General features: G+C 46.4%; 1 protein-coding gene across 1 annotated transcript in view; it reads left to right on the top strand.

Annotated features, from left to right (window-relative positions):
• LOC309970627 (O-acyltransferase like protein-like) overlaps positions 1-25,709 on the top strand; it is a gene marked incomplete at both ends in the record, with an annotated part of 63,163 nt that overhangs the window by 20,966 nt on the left and 16,488 nt on the right. Inside the window, 8 exon segments of the mRNA XM_082853065.1 lie at positions 6,894-7,035; positions 8,329-8,555; positions 12,588-12,698; positions 12,701-12,712; positions 12,715-12,765; positions 13,654-13,756; positions 21,291-21,325; positions 21,328-21,388. Of these exon segments, the coding sequence (XP_082709191.1) occupies positions 6,894-7,035; positions 8,329-8,555; positions 12,588-12,698; positions 12,701-12,712; positions 12,715-12,765; positions 13,654-13,756; positions 21,291-21,325; positions 21,328-21,388 (742 nt within the window).

The following is a 25,709-nucleotide window of genomic DNA, read 5'->3' as shown; positions in this document are numbered from 1 at the left end:
TTTTTTCATCTACATCACGAGGGTAGGAGTCAACATGAGGGGAAGACTGGCAGAGAAGCCAAGAAGAAATGAGCCTGGTGTAGCAGAGAGAAGGACTATTCTGGGCAGGTCAGAACATACTGCTTTTAGGCAAAAAACTGCATAGCGTGGCTGCCATAGGATGTTATAAAATTTCAACCAACAGACTTTGAGTTCCTGATAATGAAAATATGGAGCACCAGAGGGTCTAGATAAGATTTGGGTGTGATGATCCCAAACCTAGTTATAGGCTAGTTCCCTAACAATTCACGTCTGCGCATTTTAGCACCACTTACTGTGTTCTGTTTCCTAGGGTTCTTGTAACAAAGTACCACCAACTGGGTGGCTTACAGGCATCACTCCCATCTGGCCTCCATCATCAGGTAGTGTTCTTCCCTGTGTGTCTCTCTGTGTCCAAATTTCCCTCGTTGTGTAAAGACACCGGTCACACTGGACTTAGGACCTACCCTCACCTAGTAATCAAACCATGGACCTCAGATTGGGACTTGAATACAAGTGCTGGGACTCAAGCCCGGCCAGAACCCAGATTGGGATTTGAACCCATGGTCTTTTAATTTAGATCACACACCTGGTCGCAGGACTTAATGAAGCTCAGGTTCTTGATGTCTCCTCTCAGAAAGAATTCAGTGAGAGACAAAGTGATAGGTAAGAAGTGGGTTTATTTAGAGAGAAACACACTCCACAGACAGAGTGTGGCCCATCGTGGCCCATCTCAGAGGGTGAGAGGCCCCGAAATATGGGATCGTTAGTTTTTATGGGCTGGGTAGTTTCATAGGCTAATGAGTGGGAAGATTTTTCCAAGTATTTTGGGGAAGGGGTGGAGATTTCCAGGAATTGGGCCCCTGCCCACTTTTTGATCTTTGATGGTCGGTTTCGGAACTGTCGTGGCGCTGGTGGGTGTGTCACTTAGATTATGCTAATGTATTACAATATTGTATAATGAGGCTTAAGGTCCACTGGAAGTCAAATCTTCTACCACCTTGGACCTAGTTGGTTCTAACCAGTTTTTGTCATGTCCTATGCCTGTGTCATGTTTTTAAAGGTTGTGCCCTGCCCCCTTCCCTCCTGTTTCATTATGACCTCTTCTTAAGTTGATTACCTCCGCAAAGACCCTATTTCCAAATAAGGTCACATTGGCAGTGTTACCAAACTCAAGAGTTCCCAGGGTGGCAGCGGGGGTGGAGGAGTGTTAGGGTTTGAAATTTTTGGAGTGGATACAATTCAATCCAGAACACTACCTAATACCTAGCTGCTCATTTGGCTCGGTTATCCGAGGTCCTTTAACCATGACAGGGAGTTGGGAAGGTGGTGACTTAGAGACAGATTAACAGGAGAAAATCAAATTTGATTACGGACATTCCGGGGCTCCAGGAGACTATGGGACAAGTTAGGCCATTGAGACTTCTGTGCCCTCTGAGAGGAGGAGAATCAGGGAGGGGTTTGGGGCTTCAAAGGGAAGGAAGGCAATTTACAGGAAGGTGAAAAAGGACAGGTGTTTGGTAAACAAATGCTTGCTAGGCCCTGCAGAGACAACTGACACAGAGAGGAATTTTAACAGACTTTGCTGGGTTTCTTCCTGTCCACACCCCTAGTTCCTATTATACTATAGTTATCTACGGTGATGATCCCTCTCTGGAACATGTCCCCTATCTACATTCTTCTTGGCAGTTAGGACAGAGGTCAAAGGCTCTTCCTGAGACTTTTGCACCTTGATTGTCTTTAGCTTGAAATAATCTGCGTTTTTGGGGTGGCATGTTTCGCTCCTCTGCGCTGTTCTCTTTCCTATGCTCTGTGAGGCCGATTGCATCTCACTTTGTCTACTATAATTAGAATTAGGAGGCCTAGATAGTGGAACAATGGTGTTAGCACTGCAAGGGCTGATTTCTTGCCCCACTGCTATCTCTCATGGATTTCCCTGAGCACTGATTGAGAAAATGGACCTTTTTTATTAAGAATAACTTGAATCACCCCCAGAAGTGCCTTTCCAACTAAGGACTCAAAAGGAATCCAAAACATTTCACAGAATACCATTTTCTGTTCTCAGTTTAATTCCGGAAATATTTATTGAGCACTTTAATATCTGGCCTTTGTGTGAGACATCACGCGTGTGTGCTGGGGGAGGATCAAAAGGATTGGGAGTTACTCATTTTGGGAAACCTACAATTAGTTAGGAAGAAGCGTCTGTGTGCCTGAGCTGTTGGGAAACACTGTCAGGAAAGAGATGCTCAGGTCTCCCATTGAGCGCTGGGGGCAGGCACACTTGGAGAGGAGCTTTGGGGTGAGGGGCAATGGGGGCAGGGAGAGCCATGCTGGGTAGAAAGGAAACATTTATAAGGAGGGCTTGAGCTGGCCTATGGTTTTTTTTTTTTTTTTTTTTGCGGTACGCAGGCCTCTCACTGTTGTGGCCTCCTCTCCCGCTGCGGAGCACAGGCTCCGGATGCGCAGGCTCAGTGGCTGTGGCTCACGGGCCCAGCCGCTCGGCGGCATGTGGGATCTTCCCGGACCGGGACACGAACCCGTGTCCCCTGCATCGGCAGGCGGACTCTCAACCACTGCGCACCAGGGAAGCCTGAGCTGGCCTATGTTAGTGCAGAGGGTGGGGTGTGCTGAAATCTTGGAAACAGATCATTTATTTGGTTTCAAGCAAAGGTTTCATATTCCCCTGTGTAGACCTGGACTCTGGCGCACTTAAGAGTGATTGAATGTGCAGGGGCTGCCACTCGGTTTTATTTACTATGGCAGGACAGAGACTCAGGTATGGGTGCTTCCTCTCAGTGCTCCTGGGACCTGAGGACATTGACTTGGGTCACTTGGTGACATTGGACAAGCCCAGGGAGCCCAACCGTCCATGTGCAGTCCAATTCTGAGAGTCTTGGCCTGGTTCCCAGCCCAAGTGCTGCCCCACTGAGAGTAGCGTTTGGTGAGTCTCTGGGTTAGTTTGCTGGGGCTGCTTTAACAAAGTACCACAGGCTGGGTGGCTTAGACAACAGAAATTTATTTCTCAGATTTTTTGGCAGCTGGAAGTCCTAGATCGAGGTGTCACAGGGCTGGTCTCTCCCGAGGCCTCTCTCCTTGGTGTGCAGACAGCCACCTTCTCGCTGTTTCCTCACGTGGTCTTTCCTCTGCGTGCACACAAGGGTGTGTCCAAATTTCCTCTTCACATAAGGACACCAGTCAGATTGGATTAGGGCCCACGTCAATGGAATATTTAACTTTATCACCCCTCTAAAAGAGTCACATTCGGAGGTACTAGGGGGATAGTGTTTCAACATATGAATTTGGGGTGGGAGATTCAATTCAGTCCATAACAGTTTCTTCTCCAAGTCCCTTTGAACTTGATTTTGGACCTCTAGGGTTCAATTATGTTCTATTCATTGTCCTGCTCTTCTGACCCTTAGGCTCCCTGGAGTCTTGTGATCAACATGAGAGGCACTTTGCAGGAAGGGGGAGCGATGCTTGCAATGCAGCCCTCAGACCTAGCCAAGCAGGGTCCTATCCTGGACTCCATATTTAAGGGACACCACACTTCTCTGGCCTTCCTCTGGCTGTGTCCTCCCCATGGGATGAGATGCTGCAGGGCCAATGGGACATTGCCCCCCTGGAGCCTGCCCCTTGTCTTCCAGTCCGCACTCTTGAGTGTCTAGGACCTGGGAATTGCAGTGGGGGTGGGCCTAGGGGGTGGAGCTTAGGTTGTCCATACTCCTGCCCATAAGGCAGTTGGTGGTATAGGAACAGAGCATCTGAGGGGAAAATGGGTGGGACCAGAGCTGGAGGGGAGGGGGTGGGATCCTGCAGAAGCCCCCATGTACTCCCGACCCAGGACCAAGGTAGAAGGGATGAGCCTGAGTGTCTGGGGGACCTAAGCTGATGACGCCTTCAGTGTAACCATGCTTAACCCTTTCTGTGACCTCCCCCCAACACATGTACACACACACACACACACACACACACACACTTCCAGCACTATTCTGGGTTTTTGGTTGGGTCAGAGCTATTTAGAGGTTTAAAAGTCACTGCCAAACTACAGGGTGGTATGGTGATGGAGTGGGGCAGAGCCAGGAATGTCATTTAGTTAGTACACTGCCTGGAATATCTTTGGGGTTAGGGGGGCAGTGTTCACCCCATGGATGAAGAAGTTATCACCTTCCAGGTTTGCCCGCTTAGCAGTGAGGACCTGGGTCTCCCATGTCCTTCAGAGTCTGGACACTGTTGCCCAACGCTTCAGGTTTCATCCACAGACAAACTGCTGACTGTGCGGACAGGGAATCCTCCGGGATAGCTGAGGTGATGTCTTTTCTCACTTGCTTTCATCGGCTTCGGGGCCAGTGAGGCAGTTCCTCTATGATTTAGACGCAGAAAGAGTATGATTTGGGACAACTGGGGTACATTTTCCAGCTGCTGCGAAACCTGTGCTTCTTGAAAAGGGAGGCTTCAGATCTAACAAAAAACACACTTTTAAAAACAAAGGGAGGTGAAGAAAATGGAATCTCGAAGCCCAGAAGTATAGTTTATCATTTTATTCCTAATTCTGTTGTTTTGGACACTTTGTGGCATAGAGGGCCCTTAATTAAAGTAAAAAAAAAAAGTTTTTTTCAATAGTGTAGATAAACTACAAAGCTTTTACATCTTGATTTGGGATCTTCCCATGACCTCCAATATGTGTTGTGCAGTTAAAGGTGACAAGGAAGGTTATGGTGGCTGTGGCTTTGCAGGATGTCCGCAGAAGGTCACCACAGGCAAGGGCTGGGCTTTGCTTTGCAGGCCAGAGAAGCTGGTTTTCTCAGTTCATCCGGAGTCCGCAGGCTGGGGTCCTGATCAACCAGCCAGAGGCTCTTGAGTGGTTCACTGAAAAAACAAAACTCCAGTTGATTCTTTTAAAATTAGAATAGAACTTCAAAGGGGAACAGACTTGTCAGCTTGTCAGTACACTTTTGTTTCAGGGTGAGAGTTTATTGGGGAAATTAAAATATTGAATACTACCAGGAAGTAGCTCGGGGAGCAATTCAAAGTGATTGGAATTGGATAAAGGAATTCTGCGCTGTGTCCCCCGTAGGGATCCCCTGATGGAGCTCCCTTACTCTTGGCCAGCGCTGAGGACCCCCCAACATCTCCTGCTTCTTGTCTCCACCCTTAACAGGTGACAATAAGACTCACAAGGAATCACACATTGTTAACCTTTTAGTGCCCTATTTGGACATTTCAGAAACCCTCTGGTCACACTCATGGGAACAGTGGGTGCTGGAGGTGGAAGGGACATGAGAATATATTGTGTCCAACCCACCCTTCCTCATTACATACATGAGAAAATGAGACCCAGAGGGCTGAAGTGACTTGCCCAGAGTCACACAGCAAGGTGGCTTGAACCCAAAACTCCTGAATGCGAGTCTAGTGGTGTGGTGAGATGAGGTAGCTTGAGGGGATAAAAAGACCACGTCCTTCAAGTTCATACAGACCTGGGGTGAGCTCTGGCCCTGCGACTCAGCAGCAATCATAATAAAGACAACCAACGTTTACTGAGCTCTCACTCAAGGCCGGGTACTTTCTGAGTGCTTTAGAGTTCTTGTCACATTTCATTTTTATAACAACCCTGTGAAGTAGGCATCTCCATTTTACCAAGGGGGAAACTGAGGCACAGGGCAATTAAACTAACTCACCCATGGTCAGATTGTCAAGGGTGGATGCAGGCTCCCAGACTGCAGATCCTGTATTCTTTTTTTTTTTTTTTTGCGGTACGCGGGCCTCTCACTGTTGTGGCCTCTTCTGTTGTGGAGCACAGGCTCCAGACGTGCAGGCTCAGCGGCCATGGCTCATGGGCCCAGCCACTCCGCGGCATGTGGGATCTTCCCGGACCGGGACACGAACCCGCGTCCCCTGCATCGGCAGGCGGACTCTCAACCACTGCGCCACCAGGGAAGCCCCGATCCTGTATTCTTAACCACTACGTTCAAATTCATAAACTTATCTGAGGAGAATTTTCCTTGTCTGTAAAATAAGGTACACAATAGCTCCTTATAGGGATGTTGACAAAGTAGAAATAATGAACAAGACCTGCCTCATAGCAAGTGGGCATTTAATAAACAGCAGTGTTTTTTGTTATTTATAACCAGTGTTGCTATTTTATTAGGCCACGCTGTGCCCCCCATCCTTTGCTGAGATTTTGGAAGTCCCCTGGTCTGGTAAAGTGTGCACCCCAATTAGCAGCAGAGCACCTGGAAACGTGTTAGAAAGGCAAATTCTCTGGCCCCACCCCAGATCTACCGGCTCAGAGCTTGCGGGGGGGAGGCGGGAAGCGGTCCGTTTACCAGGCCCTTCAAGTAATTCTGAGGCGCGCTAAATCTTGAGGCCTCTGCTGCCTAGTCTCACCACTTGTATCTCTACGAACTATTTCTTGTGGTGACTAATTAACTGTGTCCTAAGTTGGTGCATCTTATCTTCAATATCAGGCAGCACCTTCCCCAGTTTGTGCCTTCCACCCTATTTTTCCATCTCATGTCGCATATATCTCTCTTGTGGAGACCTGCTCACAGAAAGATTTGAGCCAGCAATGAGGCTTTTGTGGATTGCCATTCCCAGTTCTGAGTGCTGGGAAAAGATGCAGAGCCCGGGCAGGTTGAGGATTCAGGAGACCCGTGGTCCACCTCCAGCTGGGCTAAGAGTTCCTAATTCTGTGAGTTTCTGCACCTTTGAGCTCTAATTTCCCCATGTGTAAATCAGATATGTTAAAAGCTAGCTGCCCTTTTTAATGTCAAAGTTTGATTTTGAAATAATAAATATGAAAGCTCTTGGAAAAGCATCAAGTATTTATTGCGAAGTAAAGTGTTGCTAATGCAATCTTTTTTTTTTCTTCTTGGTAGATATTTTAAGATTCAGAAATGCTTCATTTCTGGCTCCTTCTCTCCCTGTCTCTACAATAAATTCTTTCTCCTCATCTGGTGGGGGTGTGGCTAGATGTGCTACTGGATTATTCCCCCTGGACATGTCTGTTGCCATGTGTCTGTGAGTATAGGCATCTCAGGTACCGGGCTGGGATGTGCACGTTGGACTGTTTTATCAACTTTTGCTCACTAGCTACACTTGGCCATTTCATTTTCATTCATTGAATGATGTCTGATCACCATTTACTTTATTATTTTAAAGGTGAATTTTAATTTAATTAATTAATTTATTTATTTTGGTTGAGTTGGGTCTTCATTGCTGTGCATGGGCTTTCTCTAGTTGCGGCCAGCGGGGGCTACTCTTCGTTGCGGTGCGTGGGCTTCTCATTGCAGTGGCTTCTTTTGTTGCAGAGCATGGGCTCTAGGTGCACGGGCTTCAGTAGTTGTGGCTCACGGGCTTAGTTCCTCCACGGCATGTGGGATCATCCCCGAGCAGGGTTCGAACCCGTATCCCCTGCATTGGCAGACAGATGGCGCCTCCAGGGAAGTCCACCATTTACTTTAAACAAGAAAATTCAAACGTGTTCCAGAGGGAGCCAGCCACACCCAAATGTGATGGGCTTTGGGGATCACTGAGAAATGTATTCCATCCCCAGATATTCCTGTTCCTATCATGTGACACTGAAGATGAATTTCTTTTATTTGAGGCATCGCTTCTTCCCCAAACACCTCAGCAAACTTGCCTGTTAAGTCTTAGCTGCATCTGACATTGTTTCTTAGGACAAACTAATGGCAGTAGGCTTGCTGGCCCAGAGGTCGGATCTTTTATAAGGTGGTTTCCTGAAAACCTCATTATTCTGCCCCCAGTAGGAGATGCCCATGTCTGTTTCGTTACCCTGCCACCAGCATCAGAAGCTCCCTTTATGAAAACTGGTGCCAATTTGATAGATTCATAAATCGGTTTACTTTACATTTAAAAAAAATTGGTAATAAGGGTTTTTCTTTCTAAGTCTACCTGCTATTCATACTCTTCACTCCCTTTTCTATGTCTGTGTTAGTTGGGTTCTTACTGATTTTTTAAAGTTCATTCTACAGATGAAGGATGTGACTCAGTCATATCAGCTGCAAATCTCTTCCTCAATGTGTTGGTTGCTTTTTGTTTGTTATGATTTTTTTTTTTACAATTATAATAAGGACTTTAGTGAAATCCATTCATCTTTGACTTTGTAATTTCTTTCATTATCTTTTCTTAGAAAGCCACTCCTAACCCTTAAGCCTCTTAACGTTTGCCTACATTTCAGTAGGGGGCTGGAGAGGGCTTTTTTCCCCTGGGTTCTTTTCTCTGCATCTTACTGTGGTACTGTGGTGCGGGGGTGAGGTCAGGCTTGGTCACATGTGTGTCATCTCCCTGCAGGTTCCTCACCTTGCTGGGCCTCACCCTTCCTCTGGCTGGAACTGTCTACGTGGCAGCTACCGGGTGGAGGTCAGACCGCAAGGCATCACCCACACACGGAGCGCATTCGGCCACTTACGGGAGTCTGCCTTTGAGAGAGCGGGTGAGGAGTGAGCAAAGAAACACAATCCAACGGACTGATTGCCTTGCCCATCCCTCACTGTCAGGAACCCCGAGCAGAGGGAAAAGTAGGTATTTATTATTTCAAGACCGCTCATGAGAGGTGACTTAGATGACGACACTATTAGAAAATAATCCCTGCAGAGCTGGGGTCTAGTGATGCCCGAGAGCTTCTAAAAGCTGGAGTGAAGGTTGGGTCTCTACTCTTCACAGTTCAGTCTTTGTTTAGCATCAGCGTGTTCAGGCGAGGTCGCTGAAAATGCTGCTTTCTTTCTTAGCTACAATTATCCAGTGTGTTTTTGTGCAACTCAGAGTCTAGGTCAGAACAGAGATTGGGTTGCACTATGGTAATCCTCTAAGGGACCATCCCATGAGCACGATGTCTATTTTCAGTGTCACAGCTACACAGATGACTCACAGAACCTTCCTGGCATTCCTGAGGTAAATGATTTACATATAAGCTGAAGCCAGGGGAGTGACTGTGCAAAAAACAGGAGGGGATTACAATGGAAATAGACAACCTGGCACGGCGTAGTGACAGGCTGGGTAGGGACAAGTCACAGCGGGTTGTGATTTAGTTAAAAATCAAGAGCGTTACCTTTATTTCCACCTGTGCATATGGCAAGGCAAATACACACACACATTCTGAAACAACAATAGCCTCACATGCAAGTAATTTTAGAAGATGTGGAATAATTTTTGTCAGAGCCTCTGAGGTCCACGCGATTGTCCTTCCTTTACTCCAACGGGAGGGAAAGAAACAAAACAAAATTTCAGTGACTGGACCAGAAGAATAGGAATATGTGCTCAGGTAGCTGCAGGGAACACATCCAGTGGGGAAGGCACAGTGACGACTTTATCAGATCCTATTTGGATCTTCAGGCAAAAACAAAGACAGCAGCAACATCAACAAAAAACCCCAACAATGAGAAAAACAGCAAAAGCATGTTTGTATAAAGATGATATAATATAAGCGCTGAGAAGGCTTAGAGGTCCCTGTGCAACCTCCTTCCCAAATCGGAAGCCCTCGGAACCCATCGTGATGGGAAGTTTCATCGTCAGGCTTCTGCACGGCGGCAATCCCTGCTGCCCTATAATTTCTACTCTTGGGCCCTGTTTTTTGCCCTCTGGGGGGGTCTCAGAAAATAAATCTACTTACTCTCTTGTTTCTATTACGACCCTGTCAGATGTTGAGGACAGTTTTGATGGGCTCCCCCAAGCCTCAGATCTCTCCATTATTTCTCACCTCACGTGGTTCAAGAACTCTCTATGCTCCCTGGCAGCCATCTAGAAGGTTCCAGGGTGGGCTTGGCAGAAAGAGCATATGCTTAACAAACCCCAGGCAAACCTGCCTTGGTTTCTAACTCTGCCCTTGGTCGGGTTGTTTGACCTCTAGGAACCTCAGTTTCCACATGTGTAAAATGGGGACATTTCATGGGATTTGTTGAAGGAATTCAATAAGATAATGTGTCCTCACCTCCTCCTAATTCGTTCCTCTTTTCCTTGTTCTTCCAGTTAAACCAGGAGAGGGAGGAATGGATAGGGGCTTTAATTGGTCAAGACCTCTTTCTACACTGACCTTGACCTTGACTGCTGAGGTCAACTGGGTTCCGGGGTCCTGCCACATGCTTCTAACTGTCAGCTTGAGGGTGAGCCTACAGTCACCAAAATTCACCATTGCTTATCATCGGGTGAAAGGCTAACCCACAGAGCCTGCATTTTAAGACAAGCTCACAGGCAGACACCTGCTATGGTTCTAGGAATCAGCCCCTGAAACTTTAGGCTCTTCACCCAAAATAAGACTCTCCCTGATCGGGACACTAAGGTTGTGTTAACTTTTTCAGCAGCTACATTTAACTGTGGTCTCAAAATGGGGGGTTTCTGTGTTCCATTGCCGTAACAATTTTTTTTTTGTATTTAATACCATCAGAGTAAAATACCACATTCCTGAATGTTTGGAAATAATCAAGATGGAGAGACCCTTAGGTTCAGCATTTTTTTCTCTCTACTTTTACACTCACCAGGAAGTCAAATCAACATAAGACCACTGTGTCTTCTAGATGTTTAGAGCCAAATAGGGTATTTCAGATTCCTAGTTCTTTATACTCCAAATAATCATTGCATTTGCTTAGAATGGTTTCCTGTTACGTGAGCCTGTTGTTTACTATTTAGATGAGAAAAATACCAGTGAACTTTGAGGGCGTCTTCATGAAGTAAATAGCTATGGATTTCGGCCCCAGGGCTCTTACTCTGTGGTCTGTTGCTTAAAGTGGGCTCACAGTAATAATCACTGAGAAAATTCAGAAATTCGAAGCACTGTCACACCCATGTTTCTCAAACTTAGGTGAACACTAAAATCACCTGGAGGGCTTGTCACCACACAGATTCCCAGGCCCTGTCCCCTAAGACTCTGATTCTGTAGGTCTGGGGTGGAGCCTGGGACTGTGCATTTCTAACAAGTTCCCAGGTGATGCTGAAGCTTCCGGTCCAGACACCCCCACGCAGGTAACCACATGCATGGCTTCACCTGACCCTCCCTGTGCTCCTGTGGTTTGCGATACTTTCCATTTACACATGAGGGAAATGGAACTCAGAAAGGCTGTCTTCTCTATAGGTCGGTTATTTTCAGACGATCTGATAGCTACTGCTAGTTAAGTTCACCCGCAAGTAGAATTTAGATGAAAAAAAAAAAATAATGACAGCAAAATGTATTCAGTTCTTGCTTGCCAAGTTAGGCATTGGGCCAGATATTGGACAAATATTGTTCTTGAATCCTTACAACAGCCCTGCCAAAAATGTGCTCGGTTTAAAAGTGAGGGAAGAGGTTCAGAGAGGTAAAGGAATGGGCAGAACTGGGCAAAGCCAGGCCCCGTGACTCTGCTTTGCACTTTGTGGCTTCTCGGGGAACCGAGGGGAGCCAGCATACGAGGTGTAGGACACTGCCGGTTGTGCTGTGACAATGCCAATTCCTGGGGAGGGAAAATTCTTCTAAATGGAAGGGTGCGCTTCGTGCCTTCAGGCAGACACATCTGAGAGCGACGCCAATGGAAGAACTCATCTTTACAGCTGGAACCTCAAAATGCTAGTTAATTATGCTCTGCCATTTAAGAAACTGATTTAGATTTCCAGAGCTTGGTTATAAGCCAGATCTCGATTGTGAATAAGTTTCAATTCTGCAAGGACGTCTTCTGCCCACAATGTTTAAGGCACCCGGCTACGTCCTGGAGAAGAAATGAGTCTCTTGGAGCCGGCTTGAGTTTTGGAGGCTCCCGTTGCACAATTCCAGATACTTAATTGGCTCTCAGGACGAGCCAACTCAAATTTGTTTTAAATTAAAGGGAATAAATTAAGCAGAAGGGATTCACCCTTCTTAAAGCAATAGGGCTTAAAAGAGTGAGTGGTAGTAGCTGTGACACTATCTTATTTGTTTTTCACAATAATCCCATGATTATAAGATCTACTTTGATTCCCATTTTGCAGATGTGGAAATTTAGGCCAGAGAAGTTAATTCGCTTGCCAGAGGTCACAGAGCTAATACGTGACAGCTAGATTCAGAGCCAGGCGTGTCCAACTAACGATAAGGTCTGCACCCTTACCTTCCGCTCCACCTGCCGCTCTGTTTTCATACCGTGACAGGTAGAGATGTTGTTGGCAAGAGATCCATTCTTGGGAAAGCACTGGGGATGCCATTTCAAGTGACACGCTGGCCTTATGGAGCATGTCATTTCTTAACGATGTCTAAATCTCCCTTGCCTCAACCCTTTGTAAAACAGGACTGGGTCGGGGGGTGGCAGGCGTTGGCATTTTGGGGACCGAGCTCGGGGAGCGTATTCTGTACGGGACACTGGGGTCACCAACCTCAGGTCAAGACTGTTAGGGAAAGTCAAGTTTCGTAGGGGAGGGAGACGAAGTCCAAAGGTCCACAGATAGATCAAGAGGGGACCACGGAGAACTGAGTTGAGCTTTCCAGGGTCGCAGGGAGGGAGCGTCCGTGTGGCGGCCAGGATCACTCGTTTGTGTCTTTTGCCTCTTGTCTGTGGGGCAGCGTGTGGACTGGTCTGGCTTTCAGGGTGGACAGTGACACCTTTGCTCCCGCCCAGGATTTCTAGGAGCCATGGACCGTGCTCTGAAATGCTTTTCTTGGCGGAAGAATGTGCCGGCCCTCTGGACCACAGAGATGCCAGGAAGCACGTGCTCTGCCCTGAACGGCCTCTGATAATTGAGCTTCCTCTGTTGTGTCTGGGCACGCCGGTCAGATGACCGCATGGCTGTCTTTGGGTGTGGAATGCTGAGGAATCTTTACACGAGCCGTCGAGGAAGAGAGGAGCTTTTGTGTAGGGGGATCACGTTGGGCCCTAGGGCGGGAGGCCGCAGCCTTCCACTCGAGCAGCCTTCCTTCTGTTTTAGAGACAGAGCCACGACTTCCCATAAATGAGTTTTCCAGGCCAGTGTCCAGTGGTTGTTTTATCTCCTCTTGGGTGTAAATCAGGCACCTGATTACCAGGTGAATAGTGATCGCTGAGTATTGTATTTTCATCGTCCAAAGAGCTGGGTTCCCTCTCATCATGATGAATAAATCCAGAAACTTTTTTCTTCTCTCCTGGAAAAATGGGCAAATATAAATAAATATTGGGCACTAGTGTGAAATCAGTGTTTTCTCGACTTTCTTTCTGCTGCTATACTCCTGACGCACTCCCATCAACAGAGTGGAACTCTCTAAGTGGGTACCAAACACACACATCAGAATTGAGGGGAGGGGCTGCCCGGCGTGGTTTGAAGATCCTCCCACGAGATCTGAACCATAAGAAACAGGTGATGCTGCTATAGCCCCAGGGGCGCTGCTGGCCCTGTAGAGGCCCAAAGGAGCGCAAAGCCCCGGTTACGATTAGCTACCTCAGACAGCATCTCTCTCTCTTTTCTTTTTAACTTTTTATTTTATATTGGAGTATAGCTGATTGAAGTATTTGTTGTTGTTGTTTGTTTGTTTGTTTTTCACCATCTCTTATTCCCAATCCAAGTTCTCCTCTTAAGTGAATTACGGGGATGCATAAAACCCTCTCAATACAACTGGAAGCTAAAGGTGTTCTTCTTGCTTCTTCTGAAAAGATAAATCACATGATTTTCTTCTGTTAGATAAAAAGATATTGCTTTTTATGTCTGTTACAGATAATGTGCTTGAATGGAAGGCCAGAGTCCTTAAAACTCCATTGTACCTTGATTCTCGGAGTGGCCCATTCTATCTCGGCGTCGACACATTTTTCCTGATCAAGTAAAATGGTGTTTTCTCTGCTGTAGTGCTTGTGGCTGCTTGTTTGGGGATGTGTGGATGTGGAGGTGTGGCTGTTCTCACTTTAGTGAGAAAAATTGAATGGCTCACGTTGACTCACCTTGGCCTTTGCTTCTGTGCATCTCTGGATAGCACTGTTGTCACCGGTTCCTCTCTTTCATATCTTCAGTTTATTAAATGATTTAGGATGGCTCTCTAAAATGGGCCTTTTACAAAAGGTGATTTTATTTATCAAAATTGTTTATTTCAGTGGTTCTCAAATTCTGGCTCACGGTATGATGCAAATTCATGATCAAGTTGTCAGTTCTCACTACGGTGAAATGTGAAGAAATAAGAAAATGATGTGATATTACATAAAGCTATATTTATTTAAATTAACTACTAAGAGGTAGATTTTCTTAAATGTTTGATAAATGTAAGGCACTGTGTTAAGTCCTTTGCAGCATTACCTCATTCAATCCTCATAATGTTCCTATACAGTAGGGACAACTGTTATAATAAAATCCCCAGTTTTTTCACTCTTTTTCTGGTTGAAGTGAAATTCACGTCACATAAAATTAACCACTTAAAAGTGAATGATTCAGTGGCATTTAGTATGTTTACAGTGTTGTACAACCACCACTTCTATCTCTTTTCATCATCCCCAAGGAAACCTTATACCCATTAAGCAGTTTCTCCCCAGTGCCCCCTACCTCCAGTTTTTGGAAATCTGCTGTCTGTGTCTGAGGATTTACCTGTTCTAGATATTTCATATCAATGGATCCCACGATATGTAGCCTTTTGTGCCTGGCTTCTTTCACTTCGCATGATGTTTTTGAAGTTCACCTATGTTGTAGCACAAGTGTAGTACTTCGCTGCTTTTTAATGGGTGAGTCATATTCCTTGTATGGCTAGACCACAAAATCTCCTTTTCTTTTCTTTTCTTTTTTTTTTTTTTTTTGCGGTACGCGGGCCTCTCACTGTTGTGGCCTCTCCCGCTGCGGAGCACAGGCTCCGGACGCGCAGGCTCAGCGGCCATGGCTCACGGACCCAGCCGCTCCGCGGCACGTGGGATCCTCCCGGACCGGGGCACGAACCCGTGTCCCCTGCATCGGCAGGCGGACCCTCAACCACTGCGCCACCGGGGAAGCCCCAAATCTCCATTTTAAAGATAAGAAAATTGAGACTAAAGAGGATAGTCCTGGTGGACCCATCGTCTAAACCCAGGCAGTCCGACTCCAGAGTCTGTGTTCTAGCCACTGTGCTGGCCTGCCTCTACCTCCTTTGGGTTAAATACCCCTTCCTTCGTAGGGAGATGGTGCTGGCAGATGGAAGCTATTTTTATTAAATGCTAAGCATTCATCCATCCAACCGTGCTCTATTGAATGCCTATTTGCCAGGCATTGTTCTAGGTCCTGAGGATACATCAATGGGTAAAACAAACAAGGGCTTCTCACGGGGCCTCCGTTTATGTCTGTGTGTGTGTGTGTGTGTGTGTGTGTGTGTGCGCGTGCACGCGCATGATTGACAATAAACAAATAAATAAACAAGAAACAATCTATAGTAATAAACATCAGGAAAGAAAGAGAACAGGGGGTTGTAGCTGTTTAGACTAGGTCAGACAAGGCTTGTCTGATGAGAGGCTATTTGATCTGAGACCCAAATGGCAAGAAAGAGCCGGCCATGGGAAAATCAGGATGAGACAGTGTCAGGCAGAGGGAGCAACTGGTACCAAAGTCTACGGCAAGAGAGGGAGAGCCTTGTCAAAGGAGCAGCAGGAAGGCTGAAGCATGGTGAAGGTGGAAGGGATGAAGACAGGAGAGACAGGCAGGGCTGGACTGTGTAGGACCTTGCAGCAGCGCTAAGGAGCTTGAACATGGGTCCTGGCGGACTGGGGAGTTGCTGGATTGCTTTAATTTGGAAAGTGATATGATCTGGCGTTTTAAGAACAATCACGCTGGCTCCTGTGTTAATAATAGACCTAAGAAGGTCAAGAACAGAAGCAGGGAGGTCGATCAGGCGACTTTTGTCGTATTTCAGATGAAAAATGATAAGGCTTGGACTGCAGTAGTGGTGGTTAGAATAGAGAGACAAGGTCATGTTCAAGAAATGTCTTAGAAGTGGAAATGTTAGGACCTGCTGATGGATTGGATGTGAAGTGTGAGAAAAAGAGAAGCGTTGAGGACCATTTCTGCTTTCTGCTTTGGTAACTGAGTAGGTGGTGATGGTATTCATTGAGACAGAGAACACTGGAGAAGCAGGGTTTGGAGGGGAAAATGAAGCTTTCTTTTGGACAAGTTAAGATAAAGGGACCTTTTAGACATCCATGTAGAGATGGTAAGTAGGCAGTTCGCTGTGTAAGTCTGGAGATCAGTGGAAATGTCAAGGTTGGAGATGGAAATCTTGGAGTTCTTGGGATCCATGCAGAATTTAAAGCCTTGGTACTGAATCCTAGGACCTCTGGTGTCCCAATCTGTAGAAGCTGGGAAAAAGGGGAGGAGCCCCAGAGGAGTCTGAGAATGAGGGACCTGTGAAATGGGAGGACAAGGAAGACACCTCAGGGACCAGGAAACCAAGAGGAGAGAGCAGTTCAAGAAGGAAGGGTGTGGTCTACGGGGCTCACGCTGGGGGAGATGAATATGCCAAGAAGTGATCTTTGCCTTTGGCAACATGAAGGTCTCCTGGTGACCTTGTCCACAGTGCCTCCGTGGAACGATGGAAGAGGAAGCCTGGCTGGATTGGGGCAAGGATGGAAGGATGTGGAGTTGCTGACTGGGGAGTGGGGCCAGATGGTTAGTGGGGATCAGAGAGGTCATTAAAGAGAGGCGATTCAAGGACATGTCTATGTAGGATGCTGGGAACGGCCGAAAAGGAAGGCACGTACTGATGGGTGCTGGAGAGCTTGGTGTTGGCCAAACAACAGAGCCATCTTCTGATCGTGCCTCATTAAAAAAATTTTTTTACAAGTCCATGACATTAAAAAGTGTATGAGCAGGGCTTCCCTGGTGGCGCAGTGGTTGGGAGTCCGCCTGCCGATGCAGGGGACACGGGTTCGTGCCCCGGTCCTGGAAGATCCCACATGCCGCGGAGCACCTGGGCCCGTGAGCCATGGCCGCTGAGCCTGCGCGTCCGGAGCCTGTGCTCCGCAACGGGAGAGGCCACAGCAGTGAGAGGCCCGTGTACCGCAGGCCTCTCAAAAAAAAAAAAAAAAATGTGTATGAGCCACTGGCTTAGGTAAGAAGTAGCTCCCAAACAGGAATTACAAATAACCGTCCATTTTCTGCAGCACTTACTTTTCTGCTCTCCTGATGTCTTGCTCCCTCTCCTCCTTCAGTTTTTTACTCAGATGTCACCTTCACAGCAGGCCTTCCTTGTCCTCTCTATTTATTTTATTTTATATATATTTTTAATTTTAAAAAATGTTTATAGAATTTTTAAAATAAATTTATTTCTTTATTTAATTTATTTTTGGCTGCGTTGGGTCTTTGTCGTGGTGTGCGGGCTTCTCATCGCGGTGGCTTCTCTTGTTGCAGAGTACGGGCTCTAGGTGCGCAGGTTTCAGTAGTTGTGGCGCACGGGCTTAGTTGCTCCTCAGCATGTGGGATCTTCCCGGACCAGGGCTCGAACCTGTGTACCCTGCATTGGCAGGCGGATTCTTAACCACTGCACCACCAGGGAAGTCCCAAAAACATTTATACAGTTTTTAAAGGTAACTTTCCATTTGCAGTTATTACAAAATATTGGCTATATTCCTCGTGTTGTATAGGACATCCTTGAGCCTGTCTTATACCCAGTAGTTTGTACCACCCTTCCCCACCCCATTTTGCCCCTCCCCTCTCTCCCCACTGGTAACCAATAGTTTGTTTTCTCTATCTGTGAGTCTGCTTCTTTTCTGTTATATTCACCAGTTTGTTGCATTTTTTTAGATTCCACATATAAGACTTCATGTGTCCTGATTTATCGTTTTTCTTTATCTAACAGACTATAGATGCCACTTTATTTATATATTTATATATTTATTTTCTGTCTCTCTCCACTGGACTAGAAGGCAGGATATTTCTCTGCTTTGGGTACTGCTGTTATCAGCGCCTAAAGCAGTGCTAGGCTTTTAGTACTGCTCAATAAGTAGTTGTCGAAATGGCTTCTTAATTGTTTAATGACTGGCGCGGTAGGTTCTTGGGGGTAATGCAGAGGAAGTAGGGCACAGAATGAGCTGAGACCTGACCACTAGGGCAGCAGTTCGTGCTCGGAGGTGGCCAGAGTGACAACAGAGAGTAACCCAGACGGGCAAGGGTCAGAGTCCACCGTCTGCACTGAACAAGGCCATGATATGGGAACCATTGGGCACCAGACATTCCAAGAGGGCATAGCTGGGTCTAACCAGGCAGTTGAAGTTCAAGTGCAGGGTGGGAGGCTCTGGAGAGGGTGGGAAGGTCCGCCCAGGGGACAGCAGTTCAAAGACCAGAGCTCTGTTCCCTGCAAGGAGACTAGTAAGAACAAGAAAAAGACGCCTTAGGCTGGCTAGGACTGGTTGGCAGAGCTCCAAGTCCGCGGAGGGGAGCTGGCGAGGACAGATCAGGATGGCTGGAACCAAAGCAAAACTCAAGCTGGAGACTTGCCACTAGGAGGGAAGAATGAAGGGCACGAAAGGCCACTGGTCATCCCAGGGCCATCAGTGGGAATCAGAGACAACAGAGAGCCATTGGGTCAGCCCTGAGTTATCCACAACACAGGCCAAGGCCACAGAGATTTCAGATATCCAAGAAAACTACAAAAAAGCACCATTTTTATTATAAAGATAACCTACCTGACCCTGGGCTCAGTCTGGGGCCCAGGGAGTGCTTGCTTTTATCAGTGCTCCTCAGAATATGGTCTCTTCCAGCATCATCTGGAAGCTTGTCAGAAATGCAGATTCTTGGGCCCCACCCCAGGTCCACTGAATCAGGCACTCTGACTGTAACAAGCCCTCCAGGTGATGCTGTTGCCCGCTAACATCTGAGAACCACCGTGCCAGCCCTGGCGTGAAAAGCTGAGAGTGGGAGCCAACAGATCCTGACACAGTGCAAGAGACGACATACGTTTCTTTTTTCTTTGTTCCTATTTGCTTGTGTTTCTCATTGTCAGTCTCAGTAACTGCTTTTTCTTTTCCCCTTCCAATTTTCATTTTATTACTTTAGAAAGTGCACATCGTCTTTTAAATAAAACTTTCATTCGAACAATGGAAATATTACTAACAGTGATACGTAGTATTGCCATTGTGCTAAGAGATTAAAGTCTTTTATCTCATACAAATCTCACAATGAACCTATAAAGTTGGAAGCAATATCGGGCCCATTTTTACAGATAAGGAAGTTGATGTTTAGAGATGAAATCACTTGCCCAAGTCCTCCCAACTAGGGAAGTTAGAATCAGAACTGAAACATAATGTTTTTTCATGGCAAATCTATGTCTTAATCACTGTCACTAATATATTTACATAGTAATACTAAACACTTCTGATGATCACTGGTGATGGTGTTGGAATCCTTTTCTATCTCTCAGGCTGACTTCATACATCTGTGTTGCAGGATTTTATTCTTTCCCGGTCTGTTTAGGTCACTGGGTCTTTTTAGCCTCCTGGAACGAGTTCTCTTGTTCAGAGTGTGTTTTCCTGCCAGGCTTTCTCTTTGTTCTGTCTTTGTGAACTTAGGATGGTGCATGCCCGCACACAGAGTGAGACCCTGATTCATTCTTTCCGGAAATTAAGAGGAGGCTGGAATCAGAATTGGCTGTGCTGCTTCCTCAACTCAGCGCTCTCTTTTACATGTCTCTATAAATTTTGTTCCTATTATAGTGAATCCAATTTGCGGCATCTCTAAAGAAACTCTTGCTGGAAGAGAATAAAGGCATTCTCCAACCCTCCCTGATCCCTTCCAAATCCTGCCCAACACATACACAGCCTTATTTTGCAAGAGGAAACACATTTGTTCTTTTTTTTAAAAAAATTATTATTTATTTTTGGCTGTACTGGGTCTTCGTTGCTGCACGTGGGCTTTCTCTAGTTGCGGTGAGCGAGGGCTACTCTTCGTCGTGGTGCACGGGCTTCTCATTGTGGTGGTTTTTCTTGCTGTGGAGCACGGGCTCTAGGCATGCGGGCTTCAGTAGTTGTGGCTCACAGGCTCAGTAGTTGTGGTGCACAGGCTTAGTTGCTCCGCGGCATGTGGGATCTTCCTGGACCAGGGCGCGAACCCGTGTCGCCTGCACTGGCAGGTGGATTCTTAACCACTGCGCCACCAGGGAAGTCCAACACGTTTGTTCTTTAGTGAAACACCCACAACGGTCATCGGTATAAGTGTCAAAAGATTGGGAAACTCAAAAGGTACAAACTCGCAGTGATGAGACCAATAAGTACCAGGGATGTAATGTACAACATGGTAAGCATAATGAGCACGGCTGTGTGTTTTATATGAAAGTTGTTCAGAGAGGAAATCCTAAGAGTTCTCATCGCAAGGAAAACAATTTTTTTCCTATTTCTTTAATTTTGTGTCTCTATGAGATGATGGGTTTGCTGAACTTATTGTGATCATTGCTCCATGACATGTGTAAATCAAATCCTTATGCTGTACACCTTAAATTTATACTGTGCTGTATGTCAATAATAACTCAACAAAACTGGGGAAAAAATGGTTGGGAAGCTCACTCACATACTTGCTTACCATCAAGTTATAACCCAAAGGCATCGCCTCGGTTTCTTTAGCTGAACGTTCTGGGTAATGAATTTGTCATCAGGATACGTTGGTTAAGAAGAATTCTAACTGGGATCTTGGGCAGCCCACGTAGTCTTTGAGTCTCAATTTCCTGACTAGGTAAGCAGGGATGGTAATATTTTCCCTTTTGCCTAGCAGGGCTGTTTATTCATCTATTCAGTCATTCACTCAACAAACATTTACTGCAGAGTTGTTTGGTATGGCTGGAGAAGCAAAACCAACACCATTAGTGAAAGTGCTTTGAAAATGATGTGACACTACAGAAATGGAAAGCCTTGATGTTGTTACTTCAAAAGACCAATGTGGTAGTTATTAGTGTCAATCACCAAGTATTTCTGGCTCTCCTCCCTCCAGGTACTTGGTAACATTCCACCTCCTGGCCCCATGATGGTTGGGTGGGCTCCATCACTAGGTTTGACGCATGAGTAGTACCTGGTCTTACTATTATGCTAACAACTTTAAGCATGTCACGTCTGGGCTAGAACGTTTACTTATTAACTTGAGGCCCTCCAGAACGCTCTTGTCCTATGTCCTCTGCCATGGTCACTGCTGAACTAGCAGTTAGTGGCCGCTCCATCAGCCTGCCTCCCATAGTGAGGAAGTTGCTGAGCCCAAGGTGACTGGCCATGGACGTGTACCATGAACAAGAAAAAAAAATAATGGTTTTAAGACTTGAAGATGTTTTATTACTGCAGCGTAACTTACTGTGTCCTGAGAGAGACAACCAAATTAACCCATGAACTGTATCACTGATAAATCATTCCTGTGGTCTATTCTTCTCTTTCTTTCAGTGGCTGGTTAAGTGCAAGGTCCTTTTTAAAGATGCATTGGAATTCAAAGGAATAACCCCTAAAGCCATACTCAGATACTTTCTCAGTTGCCTTACAAAGTAGGTTATTTATATAACTTCTTAATTCATTATTGCTATGTAATCATTTATTAATTTTTAGTCTTTAACCCTCTTTTGAAAGAATTTTCCAAGAAAAATAAACTGAGAAAAATAATTCTCTTCCTTAAATACGGTTGCTCTTGCTGGTATAATGGCTTTTGCCGGTGGAAGATACCAGTATTCATGGTACATTTTTTTTTTTTAGATTTTATTTTAGTTTATTTTAAATTTATTTATTTTATTGATTTATTTTTGACTGCATTGGGTCTTCATTGCTGCACCTGGGCTTTTCTCCATTTGCGGCGAGTGGGGACTACTCTTCGTTGCGGTGCGCGGGCTTCTCGTTGTGGTGGATTCTCTTGCTGCGGAGCACAGGCTCTAGGCACGCAGGCTTCAGTAGTTGTGGCTCGCGGGCTCAGTAGTTGTGGCTCGTGGGCTCTAGAGTGCAGGCTCAGTAGTTGTGGCGCACGGGCTTAGCTGCTCCGTGGCATGTGGGATCTTCTCAGACCAGGGCTGTGGTGTTCCCTGCATTGGCAGGCAGATTCTTAACCACTGTGCCACCAGGGAAGCCTTATTCATGGTATTTGTCCTAATAGAACTTGAACTATATTAAACCAGCAAAAACACCCTTATTCCTCAGCTGATGGACAGCAGGTTTCAATAAACATACAGTCAGATTCTCATGGAATCTATGTTCGACAGAATTTGTATGGCTCATATAAATTAATAGCAATTGGATCCTGTAAATAAGAGACTAATGGTAATGATAAAAATAGAAGAAGATACAACTGGGAGAGGGGCTGTTTGAAGCTTGGGACGATAGTCATTCCACTGTCAGGCAGAACTAATGTGTGGTTGGTCGGAGCAGAAAGGAATACAATATTGGGACAGAATATGGAACCAGTGGGATAGCAGAGTGGCAGTGATGTAATGAGACAGCAGAAGTTTGAGGAGAAAAGGGAACTTCAACTCATGTAACCCAAACCCTTCATTTATACACTTTCTAAATCATGGTTTGTTGCTGAGCCCAGCTCTCATTACTTAGGGGCCATGGCTCTCTTGTTACACTGCACTGTCACAAAACAGGAAGGGAAGCTTTGAAACAATCTTCTGGGTTCGTCAGATGGACTAGGTAGGGTCTGACTGTGGTCTGCCTGGGCTTGCATTCTGGCTCAGTCATTTACCAGCTGTGTGACCTTGAGTAAGTGTCTCAACCTTTCTGTGCTTGAGTTTTCTCATCTCAAAAATGAAAATAGGGACTTCCCTGGTGGTCTGGTGGTAAAGAATCTGCCTTCCAATGCAGGGGACACGGGCTCGATCCCTGGTCGGGGAACTAAGATCCCACATGCTGAGGGGCAACTAAGCCCGCATGCCACGACTACTGAGCCCGCACGGCTCAATGAGAGAGCCTGAGTGCCACAAACTACAGAGCCCACGCGCTCTGGAGCCCGCACGCCACAACTATAGAGAGAAAAAATTTTAAAAACCTGCATGCCACTACTTGAGAGAACCCGCGCGCCACAACAAAGAGCCCGCATGCCGCGGCAGAAGATCCCACGTGCCCCAAGCTCTATTAAATCTAGTCCTCGTTCTGAACGCTTGACGGAATGCTTACTCTTTCAATATCTTTTGGGCACGTGGCACTGGGTTGAGTAGCCTGTCCTGCCCTGTGATCTTCTGGAGGAGAGGGACTGGCATGCCGGCCAAGGGTTCTTAGTGATAAATGCCAAGATGGGTTGTTAGGGGTTGGGGTGTGGGATCCAATGGCCTGGTGGGTTCTGCTTGGGACTCTTGCTTCAGAAGAAAACTCCTGGAGCTGCGGATTGAAGAGCAAGACGTGTTTTACTAGGCAGATAAAGCAGTCGTGGGGGGCAGAGGGAGCACAGGGTGGGCGGGGGGGTGAGGTGGTGAGGCCTCAGGGAGCAAAGATGGCAGCGAGGATCCCAGCAAGTAACTTGTTGCAGGACGTGCACTGGCGATGGGCAGTGGGAATGGAGAGGTGGCCGATCAAGGACACTCCGATTTTCCAGCTCAAGCGACATGGAGGATGGTAATGAATTCTTGAGATGGGGAGCGCTGGAAGAGTGCCAGATGGGAGCCAGGAAGAGAGTGAGTCCTACCCGGGACGAAACTTTGTCACTGCCGAGGGCCCGGGTTCAATCCCTGGTTGGGAAGCTAAGATCCCACGAGCCAAGTGGTGTGGCTAAAAAAACAAACAAACACACCAAAAATAAAACAAAATGAACACACACACAAAAGAAAAATAAGGGAAGCGTCCCCAACCTTAAAACACCCTCTTTAAGGTAAACCCAGTGAACAAGCAGCCCTGCTCCTAGCTATTCTGATGTTCTCATTCATGATGGCAAGACTCACTGTTCTTACTCAATTATGATTTATTACTTGCCTTTTTAACTCCAACAAGAGTGGAAGTAAGATCATTTGCTCACTCGCTCTTTCTGTATTTATTGAGGGTCCACTATGTACCAGGCACCGTTCTAGGCTCTGAGGATTCAGCAGTTGAGAAGCCATGCAAGTGCCTCTGGCATGGGGGTTACAGTCTAGTGACTAGAGATAGACAATAGATAAATAAACAAATATGCAACACTAAGTTGCAATATGCAAATCCATTTATAATAGGTCGGTGATGATAAGAGCCACCAAGTGATAATTTGGAGAAGGAAGAAAGACAGAGGGTCTTCCTCCGGAAAGGTAGTCAGGGAAGGTGACATTTATCGAGGACCCTGAAGGAATTAAAGGAATGTTCTCAGCAAAAAAAATTCCGTGAGCAAAGAAGGATCCATGGAAGGGAACCAAGAGCAAATGTCCTGAGGTGGGAGCCGTGGTTGATGTGTTTGCAGAATCTCAAAGAGCCCAGAGGTGCCAGAGTGGAGCAAGTGTCTTGGAGAACAGAAGGAATGAGGGCAGAGAGGTGGAGGGGAGGGGAGGGGAGGGGAGCAGATGGCCCAGGTCTGTAGGGCCCGTGGGCTGTCTTTAGGACTTTCCATTTATTCTGAGAGCAGAAGCCTTCGGAGGATTCCTGTAGGGGAGTGGCATGGTCAGATTTACATTTTGCAAGCATCACTCTGGCTGCAGGGCAGAGAATAGACTGGGGAGAGGGCAGAAGAGGGGGGCCCACGTGCGGGCTACTGCCAGTTATAGAAAAGGCAAAAACCCAGTTTCTAGGCGTAAGCCCTTACAGATGTTATCTCACGGGAACGAGGAGAGTAGAGGCTCCCGGCCCTTACAGCTGTGTGATTATTCCAACTAGGAGCCACATGTTAAAAATTAGTTCAGTAGATTGAAAAAATTGTTGATAATAATGTCTAACTAAAACAGAGGTCACGTACTAAAAATAAAGGCACCCCTTCCAGTCTTACCTCCCACAGGACACCTGTGTTAACAGCTTCTTATGAATTCATTCTTGCAGGGATTTCCCACGTATTGTTTACGCGTACTTTCCCCACCCGGTACCCTGTCCCCATGAATAGGATTACACTGAATGCAGCATTAGCTTGCGCATAGCTTTTTTTATTTAATGATTTAGTGCTGGCATATTTGCATGAAAGGGCTCACCTCACTGATCTTAAGGTTGCCTGGGATGACGCCATGTGGGTGGCCCATCCACCACGTATTTAACCGGTCCCCATGAATGGGCATGAAGGTAATTTCCAAGGTTTTTGCAATCTTAGACGATGATGCAAAGTCTATACATTTTTGCGCAGTTGTCTGGGCACGTCTGCAGGGTAAATTCCTACAAGTGGAATCCATGATTTGGTGCACCTAACGTTCTGATGGATATCTTCCAATGGACTTTCCCACCAGCCAGGTACGAGAAGGCCTGCTTCTCACACCCCCATGACACTGGCTGGTGTCACACTTTTTAGTCTTTGAAAACCCACTTTGACTTTAAAACTTCAAGGTCGGACAAAAATGAAGCGCATGTACATTTATATGACGCTTCCCACATTTCAGTTTTCTTATCGATCTCCTTTGATTCTCAGAAAATCTTAGGAGGCAGGAACCATTCTCCTTCTTAGAAGAATTTAAGGAACCATCGGCCCCCTTTTCCACAGAAGAGCAAAGGGAGAAATTATATGATTTTCTCAGTGTGAAAAACTTAGACAAAACTAGAAATCATGTTTCACGTTCATGTTTCACGTTCCTTCCCCTGTACCTCCCCAGGCACAGTCCACCCAGCAACCTCCACCCACCCCCACTGGCCCCAGCTCGGAGGCTGCCTGGGGCTGGACACTGGCCTCTACCCTGCCCTCTCCTGAGGACATCTGACCTGAACTCTGGTTCAGAGGGGAGCAGGGGGCTG

Source organism: Leucopleurus acutus (assembly GCF_964270905.1).
Source record: "Leucopleurus acutus genome assembly, chromosome: 13".
NCBI lineage: Eukaryota > Metazoa > Chordata > Mammalia > Artiodactyla > Delphinidae > Leucopleurus > Leucopleurus acutus.
This window is presented reverse-complemented; position numbering and strand designations above follow the sequence as displayed.